The following is a 20069-nucleotide window of genomic DNA, read 5'->3' as shown; positions in this document are numbered from 1 at the left end:
TGGGCCAGCCAATAGCTAAGGCTGACACCCCTCCTCACACACTCTGCCCTCCCTGATTTTGCAGGACTGTCCACTCAGTCTGCACTGAAGCTGCCCACGGACCAGGAGTTTGGAGCAGGTTTGGCCCTGGCTGGGAGCCTGGAGTGGAGAGGACTGGGGAGGTGGGCTGCCCTCCCCCCCAAACCCCCCACCCCCCAGTTCCCTGCCAACCTTTCATCTTTGCAGGCTCTGCAGGCTGGCTGCCACTTGAGACTTTTACCTCCTCCTCCCCCTGCCTCCTGCTTGGGGTTGGGGTGGACAGCCCCCTCTAGACCTCTCCTCCTCTCCCTGCCTCTGGCCCCATTGTTTGACTAAAGCAGGACCCCCTTGATTGAACAGATGGACGGAGACCCGGGCTGGGGAGAGAACAGGCCAGTGGGTGCCGGGAAAAGGAGGCGGTTTAGGGAAAACAAAACAGAGGGAGGAGTCATGGAGAAAGTGGCCCTGGGAGAGAGCAGTGGGAGGGAAGAGAAGGGCTGGGACTGGGAAAGGAATGGGGGCGGGTCCCGAGTGGGGTGGGGAGGGGTGGGGGGCCTCTGGCTCCCGGGCAGGCTCGGGGGCTGACTCTGACACCAGCTGCCTCCACAGGTCCCCGGCTGAGGTTGCTGCCCAGATGGCCCCCAGGCTGACCCTGCTGACCCTCGTGCTGCTGCTCCTAGCTGGGGTAAACGGCTCCTTCCTGGGGTGGGGGTGGGATGGAGGGGGTGGGGCTGAGGTTTAACCCTTCAGCTTCAGGGAGTGAGGAGACGTCCTCATCCATCAAGTGTGGAAAGGCTGCCAGCTTGGAATTAGACAGATGCAGGTTTTCATCTTGGACTACTGCTGCCAGCTGGGTGGTCTTGAGCAAGTCATGTCTCCAAGCCCTGTTGTCCTAGTTTACAAATAGCCCCACCTTGTCCACCAAACAAGCTTGGCAGGAGGATCAGAGAGCAACGAAACGGACAGCATTTTGTGATATAAAAGCAAGGAAGTCGGGGAGTCCAGGAGAAAGACGAACGCCTGCTTTGGGGTGTATGTAACATGTTTGCAACATGCATGTGTGTACGTGTGTGTGACAATGGGCATCAGCAATGTCCTTTCAGATTCAGCAGATGGTATATTTATGAGCAAGGGATCTTAGCTTTCCCTCCCCACCTCCCCCAACCCCAACCCCCCACTTCTGCGAGACCCTGGACTAGTTACTCAGTATGTCTGAGCAGTGATTTCTTCATCTGCAGGATGGGGATAATACATGGTTTCTCAACTGGATGGCTACTGGCATTTGGAGCTGGATGATACTTTGTTAGGAGGGGCTGTTCTGTGCATTGTAGGATGTTTTGTGGTATCCCTGGCCTTTCTCTGCTAGATGCCTGTAGCACTCCCCCCAGTTATGACAATCAAAATGTCTCCAACATTGTTAAATATTACCTGAGGAGCAAAATCACGCCAGGTTGAGAACTACTGGTCTCTATTATTTCCTTTTCTTTCTTTCTTTTGGAATGCTGATTGTTTTCAATATCCACTAATGAGTCACAACCCCGAATCTGTAAAATCATTGTTCTAAAGCAAGCACAAGCTCACATGTCTATATGGGCCAAGCAGAGGAATCAAGACAGCAGGCAGGTATTTAAAAGAAGTTACAAGAATGTAGGTAAATGGCTCTCAGCTTCAGTGTTCAGGAGACAACTTCCTAGATGGCAGCAGTTGCTCAATTGATAACAGAATTCCTGGCTACCCCGCATCTTCTGCAGAGAATATCCCTGCCCTGGTGCCCCCACATTGCCCCCTACCTGAAGGAGTTAGTGATGGTGACCCCAGGGTTTACCCTCCCCCACCAGCGTTTCCGGGAATTACTCTCTGGTACAGGACATTTTCACATCCCCACCTTCTCTTCCAACTTTGAGTGTTTGAGGAGACTCTCATAATAAGAAAAATGAAACTCAGTTTCTTGAACCACAGGATGGAGCCTCCTCAAATCCAAAAGAGGCCAGCTACAACTCCACAGATCCAGAGAGCTTGCAAGAGGGAAACAAAGGAAACATCTCAGAGGGAGATAACCCCAATTCTATTCTACACAGCATGGACTCTTCTAACTCGCTGACAACCAACTCAACCACCAACCCAACCATCAAAATAAGAGCCAATACCACTGTTGAATCTACTACCCAACCCACCAGCCAGCCCACCACCCAGGCCACTACCCAACCCACCACCCAACCCACCACCCAGCCCACCACCCAGACCCCCACAGATCCTCTCATCCAGCCTGCTGCTGAGCCTTCCTGCCCAGGGCCTGTCATATCCTGCTCTGGTTTGGAGAGTCAAGCAGCAGAGACTGTGTTGGAAGATGCTTTGATAGATTTCTCCCTGAAGCTCTACCACGCCTTCTCTGATGTGAAGAAGCCTGAGACAAACATGGCTTTTTCCCCGTTCAGCGTCGCCAGCCTCCTCAGTCACATCCTGCTTGGTAAGAACCTGATGGAATTTTCTCCAGGTCACATAGTGGTGTGACACCCTCCTTTGGGCCATCCACTAGACATCTTCTACAAGACTAGGCCTCTGGGAGGAAGCTGTAAAAGTGGGTTACATATGGGGGGTACGGGAGCAGTATCTTTTCATTCTTGAACATCCATTCATTCCTTCATTTAACAGTGGTTTAAAAATAGGAACAGTTGCTTGTGAAACCTTGTAGACTATGCAAGAACATTTAAAACAAGGTCCCAGCTACCAACCATGGCTCAGGGTTTGATGATATGGAAGATAAAACCATCAGAGACAGACCTAGAGGAGAATCCTGGTAATGCTTTTTAGGTGTGTGACCTTGGACAGATCACTTAAACTCTCTGAGCCTATGTCCTCATGTATAAAATGGAAACAGATAGTCTGGTGCCTGACTCAGAGGGAAGTCAAATAAATGTTAATCCCTCTGCTTTCCCTCAGGGAGCACTGTCACCTCCCATGGGGTAATTACCCTGGGAATGGTACAAACAAATTGTTGCAAGCGGTGGAGAGAGCTATTCTTCCCACAGGGAAAATCCAGGAGGCCACTAGAGAGAAATACAGTGAGCGGTGAAGATCCTTTCTTCCGGAGTTCTGAATTCCCAGTATCACTGCCTCTGCCCACTAGATGCCAGCAGTACCCTACCCTCCAGTTGCGACAACCAAAATGTCTCCAGACATTGCCAAATATCCACTGGGAGGCAAATTTCAGTGGGTTGGCTTTAGTTAATTTCTTCATTGCTCATAAGATATGGCTCAACTCCTATCTCCATCTTCCACTTACTTGCTGCTTGGCCTTAAATTGAGCAAGTTACTTGGTCTTTAAACCTCAGTTTCCTCATCTGGGTAATGGGGAGAGTGATTGTCCTTATGTAAAAAAGTTATTGTGAAGATTCAATGAGATAATGTGGGAGGAGCATTTGTGATGCCTGAAACACAGCAAATGCTCAATAAGTGTTAGCTATCACTGCACGGAAGAGGTGTACAATGAACACTTAATAATGAATGAATTTCTGAAAAGGTATTTGTCATCCCCTTTAATAATTCCTTGATTTCACCTCTAAGTAGTAATCGTATGCCCTGGCCTATAGGGCGAGTTTTTGTAAACCAAAGCCAACCATATGATAGTTGATGTGTGAAACAGGCAGTGGTTGCACCTAGCCTTGAATGATGAGTGTGATTTAAATAGGTAGGGAAATGGGAAAGGAGAGAGTACTCGAAGCCCTGGAGAAGCCAAACTTGGTGATTGTTCATAACGGCCCCACCCCTCTCTTTCTGACACTTTTCTTCTTCCAAAAGGAGGCTTACAGCTCTAATGATCCGTGACCCTCTCCAAAACAGGGAACAACCCCTCATTCCAGCCTGATCCCAAATGGTGGGTTGTCCACTTCCGCCACAGATGCCTTCATCTCCGCCCTCTGTTTTAGGGGCTGGGGCCAGCACCAAGAGAAACCTGGAGAGCGTCCTCTCTTACCCCGAGGACGCTGCCTGTGTCCACCAGACCCTGAAGGCCTTCGCATCTAACGGCGTCTCCTCGGTCTCTCAGATCTTCCACAGTCCAGGTGAGTGCGGAGTGGAGGGGCAGCAGCTGCTAAGAAGGGTCCTGAGACCCTCTGAAGGGGGATCCAGCATTGGGGAAAGAGAGCAGAGGGGAAGTTGGAGTTAGAACATCAGGGTTGAAGCGGAGAGCAGTCAACAGCCTTAGCAGAAGTGTCTGGTGGCCACGAGGAGCAGAATAATCATCCTGACTCTGCAGCTATCCCTCCTTGTGGTGAGACCTTGGCTAAGTCATTTCCATTCAGTAACTCATTTTAGAACAAAGAATGTGCTTATGCATTCGTGAGTGAAGGTTATGAGAGGGTTAGAGAGCTATAGACATAAAACTGGCAAAGAAATTGCTCATCTTGGGGTTAGGGGATGTTGGGTCCTGGGACTCTCATTCTTTGTACTTTTATGTTACTTGAATTTGCTACCATTTACATCTATTGCTTTATTAATTAGGTAACCATAACAACCATAGTAAGAATATTAAACTTCCAAAATGATATAATGCATTTGTTTTCAAACCTTGTCCCACAGAGTCCTGGAGTTGTGCATAGCTGTTTCAAGAGCCATGGGGAGGAGTAGGGCACAGGGGATCAGGAAAGCCGAGTGGGGGCGGGGAGGGACCACCTCCAGCGAGGGGCAGCTGGAGCCAGGTGGGCTCTGAGCTCCCACCCAGCCTCAACCAGATCCATTTTACACTGAGGGCTTCAGAGATGACTTTGTTTTAAAATACAGTGGTACTTGTTAAAAAGGTTTGATCCTAATCTAAGCCCCCTTTATTAAAAAAAAAAAAAAGGAAAGAAAAAAAATGCCTGTAATTTTTTAAATTATAGAAGCCATACTCTTTCATTGTAGAAAACTGAGAAAATTACAGAGAGGCAAAAAGAAAACAGAAAGTAAGAAAAAGAAAACTCTCCTGTCACCTCCATCATCTAAAAACATCCTCTATTTAGAGACGGGAAAAATATGGTTCAGAAGTGTGCAAGAAAAGTTGCATTTATTTATTTGCTATAAAGCGACTTTATCCTCTGTCTTGCTGGATTGGTGGGAAATACAACTGCCTCCATTATTTTAGGGCTTTCAGCCACCCTCCCTCTTCCACTCCTGCCCTGGGGTTTTGCCAGGATTCTGGGGTCTTGAGCTGTACCTAAGCATCCGCAAAGCCTTGGGAAATGTCTTTTATTTGTTTAGTCCAGGAAAAATTTCTCTTTCAAATACTATTTCCTTCAGGGGACTTGGGCTTTGGAGAACAAAAGCCAGAAAGTCTTGTCACAAACCTCCACCGAAGCGGGGAAACAGAGTGTGTTCCCTGCTAGATTCAGGAAAGAAAAGAGGGAAAATGCAGGGAAGCCAACAGAAGTTAATCTCTCAAAGAGTTATCTTGCCAAGTCACGGTCACGTAGCAAGTAGATGCAAGGAGGGTCTAGGACCCAGTTCTCCTGCTCTTAGTCCCGAGTTTGCCTTGTTTGGGTCTCATTTGCTGTATCTATAGAAGGGGGCTGCATCCCTAGTTCCAACATAGTCTACTTATTGGAGTGATTGAAAAGAACTATGGGAAATCCTTGCACTCCCAACGTCTGCTCTTGGACGGGGAAGGGGGTGTGCGGGGCGCTCACACCTTCCCTCTCAACCTGCCCCCCAGACCTGGCTATACGAGACAGCTTTGTGAACGCCTCTCAGAGTCTGTATGGCAGCAGCCCCAGGGTCCTGAGCAACGACAGTGATGTCAACCTGAAACTCATCAACACCTGGGTGGCCGAGAACACCAACCACAAAATCACTCATCTGCTGGACCACCTGCCCTCTGACACCCGCCTCGTCCTCCTCAACGCTATCTACCTGAGTGGTAAGGGGGCCCGCAACCTGACCGTCTTCCAATTGTGGGTCCTTCCTTCCTTCCTGGCGTCAAAGCCCATCTAGCCCCAAGTTCAACAACCAAATCCCAACGTACCTGTCCCTTCCTAGCCAACAGAGCTTTTAGCTCCTCTTCATCCTTATCCACCTACGTTAAGTCTGTCCTCCCCCCTCTTTCCTCCAGCCAAGTGGAAGACAACATTTGATCCAAAAAAGACCACAAAGTTGCCCTTTTACCACAAAAACTCTGAGATAAAAGCACTCATGATGAATAGCAAGAAGTATCCTGTGGCCCATTTCAATGACCCGACTTTGAAGGCCCGGGTAAGTCCTTGGCTGTTCCCATTCCTGTTTTAGACCCTGCTGTGTGTCCTGATGTCTTTTCTGCTATGGCCTCATCCTTCTGGAGTCCACACTTACCAATTCATCCTTTCTACTCTTTGCATCTTTTCTCCGTCACCTCTCTCCAGCTTTGGCTGAGACAGGCGTTGCATGTTTTAGCCTCTAAGGCAGGACTATGAAGGTATATCGTTCATCTCTACTGCCTTGAATGGCAAAAGTAAGTCATGTTCCTATTCTGTGTCTTTGCTTCTCTTTCTGGTCAATCCACATGGAGTGTGGGTGTGTTAATGTACCTGTGTACAGCATTCATGTGTATGTGCACATGTACATAGGTATCCGGGTATGGTAAGTGCATTTGTGCACCTGTATTAAATGACTTAAGTTCCTTAGCAGAAATTGAATAATATAATTTCAATGGATTGGGAGGGAGAAAATATAGAATATGGAGCCTAGAGAAGTCTAGTTGGTAAACCGTCTCATGCCCAGTGACCAGGCCATTCTAGGTCAGCAAGACACTGACCTTTCTCAGTACTAGGCTGAGAAGTAAAGGACCTCTTTCTGGAACTTGCCAAACTTGTCCACAACTTGAGAGCTCTCCCTCTGCCTGCATCTCTTTTTGCTCAGGCCTTCACAGAGCTCGTTCCTTCTGGTTATTCAGCCCTCAGCTCAAAGTTCACCTCGGTGGAGAGGACCTCCCTTCCTTAAATTAACCTTTTCCTCATCCTGTAACATTGCCTTGTTTTATTATATTTTGATGCTAATAACTATCTGAAATTATGTTTATTTGCTTATTTGATTACAGTATTGTCTATGGCCCTGGTTCTGTCTCTCTCCTTCAGAAGAGGGACCTTGCTGATCTTATTACTGATCTATATCCCCAGTGCCTAGAACAATGCCACATATTTAGGTACTCATTAAATGTTTGCTGAATGAATGAACACATTTAATACAGAGTGCTAAAGGGAACAACACTCTTAGTATGAGTAGCTAGGAAAACTTCATAGAAGAGGTCACTTTTCACCATTCTTTTGTTCATTTATTTACCCATCATTCCATCTCGCCAATGTATTCACAAACCATTGAACAGAACCAGAAAAGGGACAGAAAAGTGAATTTGTGGCACATTCAGGGCATCAGTCCATCTTAGAGTATATGGGGAAGGGGATCAATGTGAGGTTTTTTAAAATACCAAAGGAGGAATTTTGTGCACCAAAAAATCTATAGCTCCTTGGGTTTAAAATAAATATTTAATTTGTTGCAGTAACTTTATAAATTCAAAGCCAAAGTTTTACTCAAGCCTTTTAATTTTAAGTTTAACTTGCAACTCTGTTTATAGTAATTTCTTACATAAAAGAACACTGTCAGAGGCGGGGCAAGACGGTGGAGTGGTGAGGTGTATGTTTTAGTTACTCCTCCAGGGAAGTAGGTAGAAAGCCAGAAACTGCGTGGACTGGACACCACAGAGCAATTTGACTTTGGGCATACTTTATACAACACTCACAAATGCATGGAACAGCTGAGATCAGCAAAATCTGTAAGTTTTGCAGCCTCCCTGCCAGGCTCAGTCCTGTGGGTGGTGGGGCCATCAGCACTGGGAACGAGAAGGGAGAACTACAGTGGCAGCTCTTATCAGAAACTCATTCTACTGATCCAAACTCCAATCATAGATAGACTGAGACCAGACACCAGAGAATCCAGGAGCAGCCAGCCCAGCGGAGAGGAGATAGGGATAGCAAAAACAGCAAGAAAAACCCAAAAATAAAAGCGGAGGCTTTTTGGAGTTCTGGAGAACATAGAAAGGGGAAGGGCAGAGCTCAGGCCCTGAGGCTCATAGGCAAATCCAGAAGAAAAACTGTCTCTCTGCCCTCTGGACCTTTCCTTAATGGCCCTAATTGCTTTGTCTCTTAGCATTTCAATAAACCATTAGATCTACGAGGAGGGCCCTTTTTATATATATATATATGTATCTTTTTTCTTTTTCTAAAACCATTACTCTAAGAAGCCCAATACAAAAAGCCTCAAAGACTTGCAATTTGGGCAGGTCAAGACAAGAGCAGAACTAAGAGAGCTCTGAGACAAAAGGCAGTAATCCAGTGGCTGAGAAAATTCACTGAACACCACAACTTCCCATGGAAAGGGGGTGTCCGCTCACAGCCATCATCCTGGTGGACAGGGAACACTCCTGCCCGTTGCCGGCCCCATAGCCCAGAGCTGCCCCAGACAATCCAGTGTGACGGAAGTGCTTCCAATAATACACACACACCACATTAGCCTTCCCTGCACTCTCAGCTGGTTGTCTCAGAGTTGGGAAGGTGGAGCAGTGTGAATTAATACGCCCCATTCAGCCATCCTTTCAGCAGACTGGGAGCCTCCCTACACAGCCCTGCAGCCCAGCACCACCCTGGGGGGTGGCACTCACCTGTGACATAGCACAGTCATCCCTCAACAGAGGACCTGGGGGTGCACAGCCTGGAAGAGGGACCCACTCGCAAGTCTCAGAGGCCATATGCCAATACCAAGGACTTGTGGGTCAGCAGCAGAGACAAACTGTGGCAGGACTGAACTGAAGGATTAGACTATTGCAGCAGCCTTAAAACTCCAGGAATACCAGGAAGATTTGATTGTTAGAGCTGCCCCCCCTCCCTGACAGCCCAAACACACACCCCATATACAGCACAGGCAACACCAACTACACATGCAAGCTTGGTACACCAGTTGGACCCCACAAGACTCACTCCCCCACTCACCACAAAGACAAAGCGGGGGAGAACTGACTTGAGGGGAACAGGTGGCTCGTGGATGCCACCTACTGGTTAGTTAGAGAAAGTGTACTCGATGAAGCTGTTGATCTGACAAATTAGAGATAAGGATTTCAGTTGGTCTACAAATCCTAAAAGAACCCTATCAAGTTAAGCAAATGCCAAGAGGCCAAAAACAACAGAAAATTTTAAAGCATATGAAAAAACCAGATGATATGGATAACCCAAGCCCAAGCACCCAAATCAAAAGATCAGAGGAGACACAGTACCTGGAGCAATTAATCAAAGAACTAAAGATGAACAACGAGACCATGGCACAGGATATAAAGGACATGAAGAAGAGCATGACACAGGATATAAAGGACATTAAGAAGACCCTAGAAGAGCATAAAGAAGACATTGCAAGAGTAAATAAAAAAATAGATGATCTTATGGAAATTAAAGAAACTGCTGACCAAATTAAAAAGATTCTGGATACTCATATTACAAGACTAGAAGAAGTCAACAATGAATCAGTGACCTGGAAGATGACAGAATGGAAAATGAAAGAACAAAAGAAAGAATGGGGAAAAAAATTGAAAAAATCGAAATGGGCCTCAGGGATATGATAGATAATATAAAACATCCAAATATAAGACTCATTGGTGTTCCAGAAGAGGAAGAGAAGGGTAAAGGTCTAGGAAGAGTATTTCCCCAAGAAATTGTTGGGGAAAACTTCCCAAATCTTCTAAACAACATAAATACACAAATCATAAATGCCCAGTGAACTCCAAATAGAATAAATCCAAATAAACCCACTCCAAGACATATTCTGATCACACTGTCAAATACAGAAGAGAAAGAGCAAGTTCTGAAAGCAGCAAGAGAAAAGCAATTCACCACATACAAAGGAAACAGCATAAGACTAAGTAGTGACTACTCAGCAGCCACCATGGAGGCGAGAAGGCAGTGGCACGATATATTTAAAATTTTGAGTGAGAAAAATTTCCAACCAAGAATACTTTACCCAGCAAAGCTCTCCTTCAAATTGAGGGAGAGCTTAAATTTTTCACAGACAAACAAATGCTGGAGAATTTGCTAACAAGAGACCTGCCCTACTGGAGATACTAAAGGGAGCCCTACAGACAGAGAAACAAAGAAAGGAGAGAGAGACATGGAGAAAGGTTCAGTACTAAAGAGATTCGTTATGGGTACATTAAAGGATATTAATAGAGAGAGGGAAAAAATATATATGACAAACATAAACCAAAGGATAAGATGGCTGATTCAAGAAATGCCTTCATGGTTATAACATTGAATGTAAATGGATTAAACTCCCCAATTAAAAGATACAGTTTTGTAGAATGGATCAAAAAAAATGAACCATCAATATGTTGCATACAAGAGACTCATCTTAGACACAGAAATACAAAGAAATTGAAAGTGAAAGGATGGAAAAAAATATTTCATGCAAGCTACAGCCAAAAGAAAGCAGGTGTAGCAATACTAATCTCAGATAAAATAGACTTTAAATGCAAGGATTTTATGAGAGACAAAGAAGGCCACTACATACTAATAAAAGGGGCAATTCAACAAGAAGAAATAACAATAATAAATGTTTATGCATCCAATCAAGGTGCCACAAAATACATGAGAGAAACACTGGCAAAACTAAAGGAAGCAATTGATGTTTCCACAATAATTGTGGGAGACTTCAACACATCACTCTTTCCTATAGATAGATCAACCAGACAGAAGACCAATAAGGAAATTGAAAACCTAAACAATCTGATAAATGAATTGGATTTAACAGACATATACAGAACATTACATCCCAAATCACCAGGATACACATTCTTCTCTAGTGCTCATGGAACTTTCTCCAGAATAGATCATATGCTGGGACATAAAACAAGGCTCAATAAATTTAAAAAGACTGAAATTATTCACAGCACATTCACTGACCACAATGGAATACAATTAGAAGTCAATAACCATCAGAGACTTAGAAAATTCACAGATACCCGAGGTTAAACAACACACTCCTAAACAATCAGTGGGTTGAAGAAATAGCAAGAGAAATTGCTAAATATACAGAGATGAATGAAAATAAGAGCACAACATACCAAAACCTATGGGATGCAGCAAAAGTGGTACTGAGGGGGAAATTTATAGCACTAAACACATATATTAAAAAGGAAGAAAGAGCCAAAATCAAAGAAGTAATGGATCAACTGAAGAAGCTAGAAAATGAACAGCAAACCAATCCTAAACCAAGTAGAAGAAAAGAAATAACAAGGATTAAAGCAGAAATAAATGACATAGAGAACAAAAAAACAATAGAGAGGATAAATAACACCAAAAGTTGGTTCTTTGAGAAGATCAACAAGATTGACAAGCCCCTAGCTAGACGACAAAATCAAAAAGAGAGGAGACCCATATAAACCAAATAATGAATGAGAAAGGTGACATTACTGCAGATCCCAAAGAAATTAAAAAAATTATAAGAGGATACTATGAACAACTGTATGGCAACAAACTGGATAATGTAGAGGAAATGGACAATTTCCTGGAAATATATGAACAACCTAGACTGACCAGAGAAGAAGCAGAAGACCTCAACCAACCAATTGCAAGCAAAGAGATCCAATCAGTCATCAAAAAGCTTCCCACAAATAAATGCCCAGGGCCAGATGGCTTCACAGGGGAATCCTACCAAACTTTCCAAAAAGAACTGACACCAATCTTACTTAAACTCTTTCAAAACATCAAAGAAAATGGTACACTATCTAACTCATTTTATGAAGCTAACATCAATCTAATACCAAAACCAGGCAAAGATGCTACAGAAAAGGAAAACCACCAGCCAATCTCCCTAATGAATATAGATGCAAAAATCCTCAACAAAATACTTTCAAATTGAATCCAAAGACACATTAAAAAAATCATACACCATGACCAAGTGGGGTTCATTCCAGGCATGCAAGGATGGTTCAACATAAGAAAACCAATCAATGTATTACAACACATTAACAAATCAAAAGGGAAAAATCGAATGATCATCTCAATAGATGCTGAAAAAGCATTCAACAAAATCCAGCATCCCTTTTTGATAAAAACACTTCAAAAGGTAGAAATTGAAGGAAACTTCCTCAATATGATAAAGAGCATATATGAAAAACCCACAGCCAGCATAGTACTCAATGGTGAGAGACTGAAAGCCTTCCCTCTAAGATCAGGAACAAGATAAGGAAGCCAGCTATCAGAACTGTTATTCAGCATTGTGCTGGAAGTGCTAGCCAGGGCAATCCAGCAAGACAAAGAAATAAAAGTCATCTAAATTGGAAAGGAAGAAGTAAAACTGTCATTGTTTGCAGATGATATGCTCTTATATCTGGAAAACCCTGAGAAATCAACGATACAGCTACTAGAGCTAATAAACAAATTTAGCAAAGTAGCAGGATACGAGATTAATGCACATAAGTCAGTAATGTTTCTGTATGCTAGAAATGAACAAACTGAAGAGACACTCAAGAAAAAGATACCATTTTCAATAGCAACTAAAAAAATCAAGTACCTAGGAATAAACTTAACCAAAGCTGTAAAAGATCTATACAAAGAAAACTACATAACTCTACTAAAAGAAATAGAAGGGGACCTTAAAAGATGGAAAAATATCCCATATTCATGGATAGGAAGGCTAAATGTCATTAAGAAGTCAATTCTACCCAAACTCATCTAGAGATTCAATGCAATCCCAATCAAAATTCCAACAACCTACTTTGCAGACTTGGAAAAGCTAGTAATCAAATTAATTTGGAAAGGGAAGATGCCTTCTAATTGCTAAAGACACTCTAAAAAAGAAAAATGAAGTGGGAGGACTTACACTCCCTGACTTTGAAGCTTATTATAAAGCCACAGTTGTCAAAACAGCATGGTACTGGCACAAAGACAGACATATTGATCAATGGAATTGAATTGAGAATTCAGAGGTAGACCCCCAGATCTATGGCTGACTGATCTTTGATAAGGCCCCCAAAGTCACTGAACTGGGTCATAATGGTTTTTTCAACAAATAGGGCTGGGAGAGTTGGATATCCATATCCAAAAGAATGAAAGAGGACCCCTACCTCACATCCTACACAAAAATGAACTCAAAATGGATCAAAGATCTCAATATTAAAGAAAGTACCATAAAACTCCTAGAAGATAATGTAGGGAAAAATCTTCAAGACCTTGTATTAGGCAGCCACTTCCCAGACTTTACACCCAAAGCACAAGCAACAAAAGAAAAATTGGATAAATGGGAACTCCTCAAGCTTAGAAGTTTCTGTACCTCAAAGGAATTTGTCAAAAGGTAAAGAGGCAGCCAACTCAATGGGAAAAAATTTTTGGAAACCATGTATCTGACAAAAGACTGATATCTTGCATATATAAAGAAATCCTACAACTCAATGACCACAGTACAGACAGCCCAATTATAAAATGGGCAAAAGATATGAAAAGACAGTTCCCTGAAGAGGAAATACAAATGGCCAAGAAACACATGAAAAAATGTTCAGCTTCACTAGTTGTGCCAGTTTGAATGTATTATGTCCCCCAGAAAAAGCCATATTCTTTGATGCAAACTTGTGGGGCAGACAGAGTAGTGGGGATTAAGTTGGAACGTTTGAATTAGGCTGTTTGCATGGAGATGTGCCCCACCCAGCTGTGGGTGGTGACTCTGGTAGGATACTCCCATGGAGGTGTGGCCCCACCCATTCAGGGTGGGCCTTGATCAGTGGAGCCATATAAATATGCTGACTCAGAGACGGAGTGCAGCTATGAGTGACGTTTTGAAGAGGAGCAAGCTTGCTAGAGAGGAACATCCCAGGAGAAAGCCATTTTGAAACCAGAACTTTGGAGCAGACGCCAGCCACGTGCCTTCCCAGCTAACAGAGGTTTTCTGGATGCCATTGGCCATCCTCCAGTGAAGGTACCTGATTACTGATGTGTTACCTTGGACACTTTATGGCCTTAAGACTGTAACTGTATAGCCAAATAAACTCCCTTTTTATAAAAGCCAGTCCATCTCTGGTGTTTTGTATTCCGCAGCATTAGCAAACTAGAACAACTAGTTATTAGAGAGATGCAAATTAAGACCACAGTGAGATACCATCTCACACCAATTAGAATGGCTGCCATTAAACAAACAGGAAACTACAAATGCTGGAGGGGATGTGGAGAAATTGGAACTTTTATTCATTGTTGGTGGGACTGTATAATGGTTCAGCCACTCTGGAAGTCAGTCTGGCAGTTCCTTAGAAAACTAGATATAGAGTTACCCTTCGATCCAGCGATTGCACTTCTCAGTATATACCCGGAAGATCGGAAAGCAGTGACACGAACAGGTATCTGCACGCCAATGTTCATAGCAGCATTATTCACAATTGCCAAGAGATGGAAACAAACCAAATGTCCTTCAACAGATGAGTGGATAAATAAAATGTGGTATATACACACGATGGAATACTACGCGGCAGTAAGAAGGAACGATCTGGTGAAACATATGACAACATGGATGAACCTTGAAGACATAATGCTGAGCGAAATAAGCCAGGCACTAAAAGAGAAATATTATATGCTACCACTAATGTGAACTTTGAAAAATGTAAAACAAATGGTTTATAATGTAGAATGTAGGGGAACTAGCGATAGAGAGCAATTAAGGAAGGGGGAACGATAATCCAATAAGAACAGATAAGCTATCATGGGTAAATTTAACGTTCTGGGAATGCCCAGGAATGACTATGGTCTGTTAATTTCTGATGGATATAGTAGGAACAAGTTCACAGAAATGTTGCTATATTAGGTTACTTTCTTGGGGTAGAGTGGGAGCATGTTGGAAGTAAAGTAGTTATCTTAGGTTAGTTGTCTTTTTCTTACTCCCTTGTTATGGTCTGTTTGAAATGTTCTTTTATTGTATGTTTTTTTTTTATTTTTTTATACAGTTGATTTAAAAAAAAAAGAGTTAATTAAAAAAAAAAGGAAAAAAATATGCAGACCCCTCTTGAGGAGCAGGTGGAGAATGCAGGGGTATTGGCCTGCCTACCTCGATGGTTGCTAATGTGCTCACGGACATAGGGGACTGGTGGTTTGATGGGTTGAGCCCTCTACCACAGGACTTGCCCTTGGGAAGACTGTTGCTGTAAGGAGAGGCTAGGCCTCCCTGTATTTGTGCCTAAGAGTCTCCTCCTGAATGCCTCTTTGTTGCTCAGATGTGGCCCTCTCTCTCTGGCTAAGCCAACTTGAAAGGTGAAATCACTGCCCTCCCCTCTACGTGGGATCAGAGACCCAGGGGAGTGAATCTCCCTGGCAACGTGGAATATGACTCCCGGGGAGGAATGTAGACCCGGCATCGTGGGACGGAGAACATCTTCTTGACCAAAAGGGGGAAATGAAAGGAAATGAAATAAGCTTCAGTGGTAGAGAGATTCCAGAACGAGCTGAGAGGTCACTCTGGTGGACACTCTTAAGGCACAATACAGACAACCCTTTTTAGGTTCTAATGAATTGGGGTAGCTGGCAGTAGACACCTGAAACTATCAAACTACAACCCAGAACCCATGAATCTTGAAGACAATTGTATAAAAATGTAGCTTATGAGGGGTGACAATGGGATTGGGAAAGTCATAAGGACCACACTCCCCTTTGTCTAGTTTATGCAGGGATGAGTAGAAAAATGGGGGAAGGAAACAAACAAACAAACAGACAAAGGCACCCGGTGTTCTTTTTTTACTTTAATTGCTCTTTTTCACTTTAATTATTATTCTTGTTATTTTTGTGTGTGTGGTAATGCAGGTGTCAGGGATTGATTTTGGTGATGAAAGTACAACTATGTATTGGTACGGCGAACAATCGAATGTATGATTTGTTTTGTATGACTGCGTGGTATGTGAATATATCTCAATAAAATGAATATTTTAAAAAAAAGAACACTTCCTATTTTTCTTTAATTAATTAAATCATAATGAACATATTAAATTTCTTTAAACCATTTGTTTCATTTACAAACGTAGTTAATTCATATTCCCATAAGCTCCCTTTATAAATTTAATCTATTTGATTTTCTTTTTAAGCATGTCAATAACCTGATAGGGCACTTACAACCCTGCCAGGCCATATCTTTTCTTTTTTCTTTCATTTTTTTCAAATTGGAGAACATATCTTCTTAAGCACTTCAAATCCACCATTGAATTGAAAATTAAACTTAAAGAGTAAATCAGTTTCTGGCCAACATCCCAATATCGTTCTCAAATGTAATGAAAGTATCCTACACCTTTTAGTTTAAAAGCGTAGCACTAGCATGTAAGATTCTCTTAAGAATTATGAACACTTTAAATGACAAACACACAGTATATATACCCTGAACTTCATACCGGGAGTTAATATTATGACTTGGTTTACTTTATCGTTTCCATATTGAATTCTAAACCTTCCCAGGGGCTAAGGATATTTCCTCTACAAACAGGGCTAGATTTACCAGTGCAGATATGCTGAGGTTACTAGCTTCAAAATTCAAGACCACAACCTGCTAATTCAAATATACAGGCCTTAAAGGGTACATCCTGCCCAGATGAACTGACCAATTGGATCTATGTCCACAGGGACCCCATGCCCACAATCTTTAGTTGATAGTGGTTCACAGTCTGCTTCTCCTAAGTCATTTCTTTCATGTTCCAACAGGTGATTACTTTCAGTTCATTTCTTTATTGCCCAGTTGAATCCTGCATTCTTCTAGAATCTTCTTGTCCATCTTTCAAAATTCAATCATAATGCCATTTTAATGATATTTTCTTATATCCTATTAGCCTAGGGTTTCTTGGCCCCAATATTATTGACATTATGGAAAGGATAATTGTTGTGGGGGCTGTTCGGTGCATTGTAGGATATTTAGAAGTCTCCCTGGCCTCTGCCCACTGGATGCCAGTAGCTCGGTGGCCCACCCCTCACCCACACCCCTGTGGTGACAACTAGAATGTCTCCAGACATATCAAATGACTGCTGGGAGTAAATTCGCCCTGGATTGAGAACCGCTGTATTAGACCCACACATCCTGCAAGTCTGTCATGCTTTTTTCTGGCCACCAGTTGAAAGTCCTTCTAATGGCAAGCTGGAAGGTAGGTTAAGATCAGCTTGTGCTCAATCTTGAATGCCACCGTACAAGATTTATACTTAATCTCAGCATTGAAGAGCCATCAAAGGTTTTTAAAGGGACTGACCTGATAACTCTGCCGGCATATTATATTACATTATGTACTTGCTGCACAACACACTTCGGAGGAAGGGATCTGGGCTCAGAGAGATCAAATCACTTGCCTGTATCACAGGGCTCGTCAGTGGTGGAGTCAGAGTGTGATCAGAAACTTGTGCTCGATCCTCTGCATCTCACTAGCACAGGGTTAGGACAATCCTGTTCACCCAGCTGGCATCCTCTTTTCTTGGCACAGCCTGCGAGACTAGGATTGGCTGCTACTGGTTGAAATAGTGCACAGACTATCAGCAGCCAGACTGAAGGACAGCCTTGGGGCACAGAAGATAGGGGCCTGTTCCAGTTTGCCAAAGTTGTCAGAATGCAAAATACCAGAAATGGATTAGCTTTTATACAAGGGATTTATTAGATTACAAATTTACAGTTCTAAGGCCATAAAAGTGTCCAAACTAAGGTATGAATAAGAGGATCCCTTCACTGAAGAAAGACTGATGGTGTCTGGAACACTTCTGTCAGCTGGGAAGGCACACAGCTGGTGTCTGCTGGTCCTTTGCTCCCAAGTTGCATTGCTTGGAGCTTCTGATTCCAGTGGCTTTCTCTTAAAGCATCTGTGGGTTCTCACTTAGCTTCTCCAGGGCAAACTCTGGGCTTCATCTCCTAGCTTAGCATCTCTTTCTGCATCTCCAAGCATCAGGATCTGAGGCTCTCTTTCTCTCTTATTTTCTTAAGGACTCCAGTCAACTAATCAAGACCCACCTAGAATGGCCGGGGTCACATCTCGAAAGAAATAATATAATCAAAGGTCTCATCCACAGTTGGGTGGGTCATATCCCCACAGAAACAACCCAATCAGAAGATCCCACCCATAATACATCTTCCCCCACAAGATTGCATTAAAGAACATGGCTTTTTTATGGGGTACATAACAGATTCAAACCAGCACAGGGCCAGGAGAGAGCAGGTGTGGGAAGACTGACAAGTGCATCTTCTCTTCTCCAGGTGGGGCGCCTGCAGCTCTCCCACAACCTAAGCTTTGTGATCCTGATGCCCCAGAGCATGACGCACAGTCTTGAAGACATGGAGCAGGCCCTCAATCCCACTGTCTTCAAGGCCATCATGAGGAAGCTGGAGATGATCAATTTCCAGCCCACTCACGTGACGATGCCCCTCATCAAACTGAAGAGTAACCAGGACATGCTGGGAATCATGGAGAAAATGGGTGAGACCTGGCAGCTTGGAGTCACTCCCAGGCCAGCAGGGGAGAAAGCAGGGTCCCTAAAATGCAGTTAGCATTTTCTAGAATACTTTTTACATCCATAAGCTCAAGTTGTTGCTCAACCCTGTGAGTTAGAGGGGCAGGTGCTATTATCCCATTGAATCGTTGAGGAAACAGACTCACAAAGCTTACATGACTTGTTCAAGGTTGAGCTGGTTCTAGATGAACCGGAACTGGAATCCATGTCTCCAGTTCTGTCACCTGTTTCCATTGTGGTTCATTTTGACATAAACACTGGGACAGGTGACTGAGGTGAGTTGCAGATGTTCCTGCCCCAGAGACATTGCACAACAGGTAAACACCCCGTAGAATATGCAAGAAGCTACCTGGATCAGAGGGGTCTGGAGGTTTAGAAGAGTCTACAAAGGACTCTGTTTCCTAAACTTTGACCTCACTTCCTGGTGTTTGACCTCACAGTCTAGATATATGACTTCATTTCCTGTTATAGAACTTGACCTCCTGCTACACATTCTCATTTCCTGGTGTATGGCAATACATCCTTGTACAGTACCTCATTTTATGACGCATAACCTCACTCTGATAATACTACCTCAGTTCCAAGGTTCTTGGAGGTGAGGAAGTGATGATATGGGCTCACCGGTAGAGGATCCCATTAACTGGACCAGAAGGGACAAGCCAGGGAAAGGAGGAAGAGAAGATCTGGACTAGGGACTCACCCCAAATATCCAACACAAAGGGCTCCAGCAGTTGAGGGCTTTGGGCTGGTTCCTGACCCCATGTTTTCCTCTGGTTATGCTCTAGAATTTTTTGACTTTACTAATGAACTCAACCTGTGTGGGCTGACCAAGGACCCGGATCTTCAGGTCTCTGCCATGCAGCACCAGACTGTCCTGGAGCTGAGGGAGACAGGAGTGGAGGCGGCTGCGGCCTCTGTTGTCTCTGTGGCCCGTAACTTGCTGATGTTTGAAGTGCAGCAGCCCTTCCTCTTCCTCCTCTGGGAGGAGGAGCACAGGTTCCCTGTCTTCATGGGGAGGGTGTATGATCCCCGGGCCTGAGACCTGCAGGACGCAAGGTTGGGGTAAGCCCTGCCCCCCAAGCCTCAGCTCTCCCACTTGCTGCCTGGTTGCTGCCACCTGCCTGGACTTGCCCCCAGCCCTCAGGTGTCCTCTGTCCTCCATCCACAGGGCTCCCTCAGGGTCCGGCAAAGGAAACTGCTTACATCAGCCCTTCCCCCATCACCCTGTTGTGCTCTCCAAACCATTTTCTGCAGCTTTGTCTCATTCAAGTGCACCAGATACTACAAATAAAACTGGCAAACCATGACTTTGTCTCTCATTTGCCTTAAAATATTAGCTGCTTCAATATTAGAGGGCAAGGACAACCCTGGTGTCCGTATCAGTTAGCTGCTGCTGTGTAACAAGTCACTCCAGACTTTAGTGGTTTGCAAATAGCAGCCATTTATTATTTCATATAAGTCTCCGGGTTGGCTGGGTGGTCTTGCTGACCTGAGCTGGACCTGGTTGAATCCCCCCAGGACTTGCTCACACATCTCTAATGGCTGGTGGGTTGGTTGGGGGATGACTGG

At 43.9% G+C, this 20069-nt stretch overlaps 1 protein-coding gene across 2 annotated transcripts; it reads left to right on the top strand.

Moving 5' to 3' along the window:
* Positions 1-52: 52 nt before the first annotated feature.
* On the top strand, positions 53-19807 carry SERPING1 (serpin family G member 1). Of its 2 annotated transcripts, none has more exons than XM_037838396.1 (8): positions 53-118; positions 628-703; positions 1978-2485; positions 3945-4079; positions 5705-5908; positions 6101-6240; positions 18247-18466; positions 19286-19807. In XM_037838396.1, the coding sequence occupies exons 2-8, from the start codon at positions 653-655 to the stop codon at positions 19537-19539; spliced, it is 1512 nt and encodes a 503-aa protein (XP_037694324.1). In that variant the 5' UTR covers positions 53-118; positions 628-652; the 3' UTR covers positions 19540-19807. The 2 variants fall into 2 exon arrangements, with proteins under 2 accessions (XP_037694324.1, XP_037694323.1); XM_037838395.1 differs by having other exon boundaries at positions 77-161.
* The last annotated feature ends 262 nt before the right edge of the window (positions 19808-20069 follow it).

This window comes from Choloepus didactylus, chromosome 6, assembly GCF_015220235.1.
Source record: "Choloepus didactylus isolate mChoDid1 chromosome 6, mChoDid1.pri, whole genome shotgun sequence".
Taxonomy (NCBI): domain Eukaryota; kingdom Metazoa; phylum Chordata; class Mammalia; order Pilosa; family Megalonychidae; genus Choloepus; species Choloepus didactylus.
This window is presented reverse-complemented; position numbering and strand designations above follow the sequence as displayed.

Excerpts from the sequence above, each read along its gene's own strand:
- SERPING1 (XM_037838396.1), top strand. The coding sequence starts at position 653 with ATGGCCCCCAGGCTGACCCTGCTGACCCTCGTGCTGCTGCTCCTAGCT. Across the intron at positions 704-1,977 it reads TGCTGCTGCTCCTAGCTGGG|GATGGAGCCTCCTCAAATCC; the intron begins GTAAACGGCTCC and ends CTTGAACCACAG. Across the intron at positions 4,080-5,704 it reads TCAGATCTTCCACAGTCCAG|ACCTGGCTATACGAGACAGC; the intron begins GTGAGTGCGGAG and ends CCTGCCCCCCAG.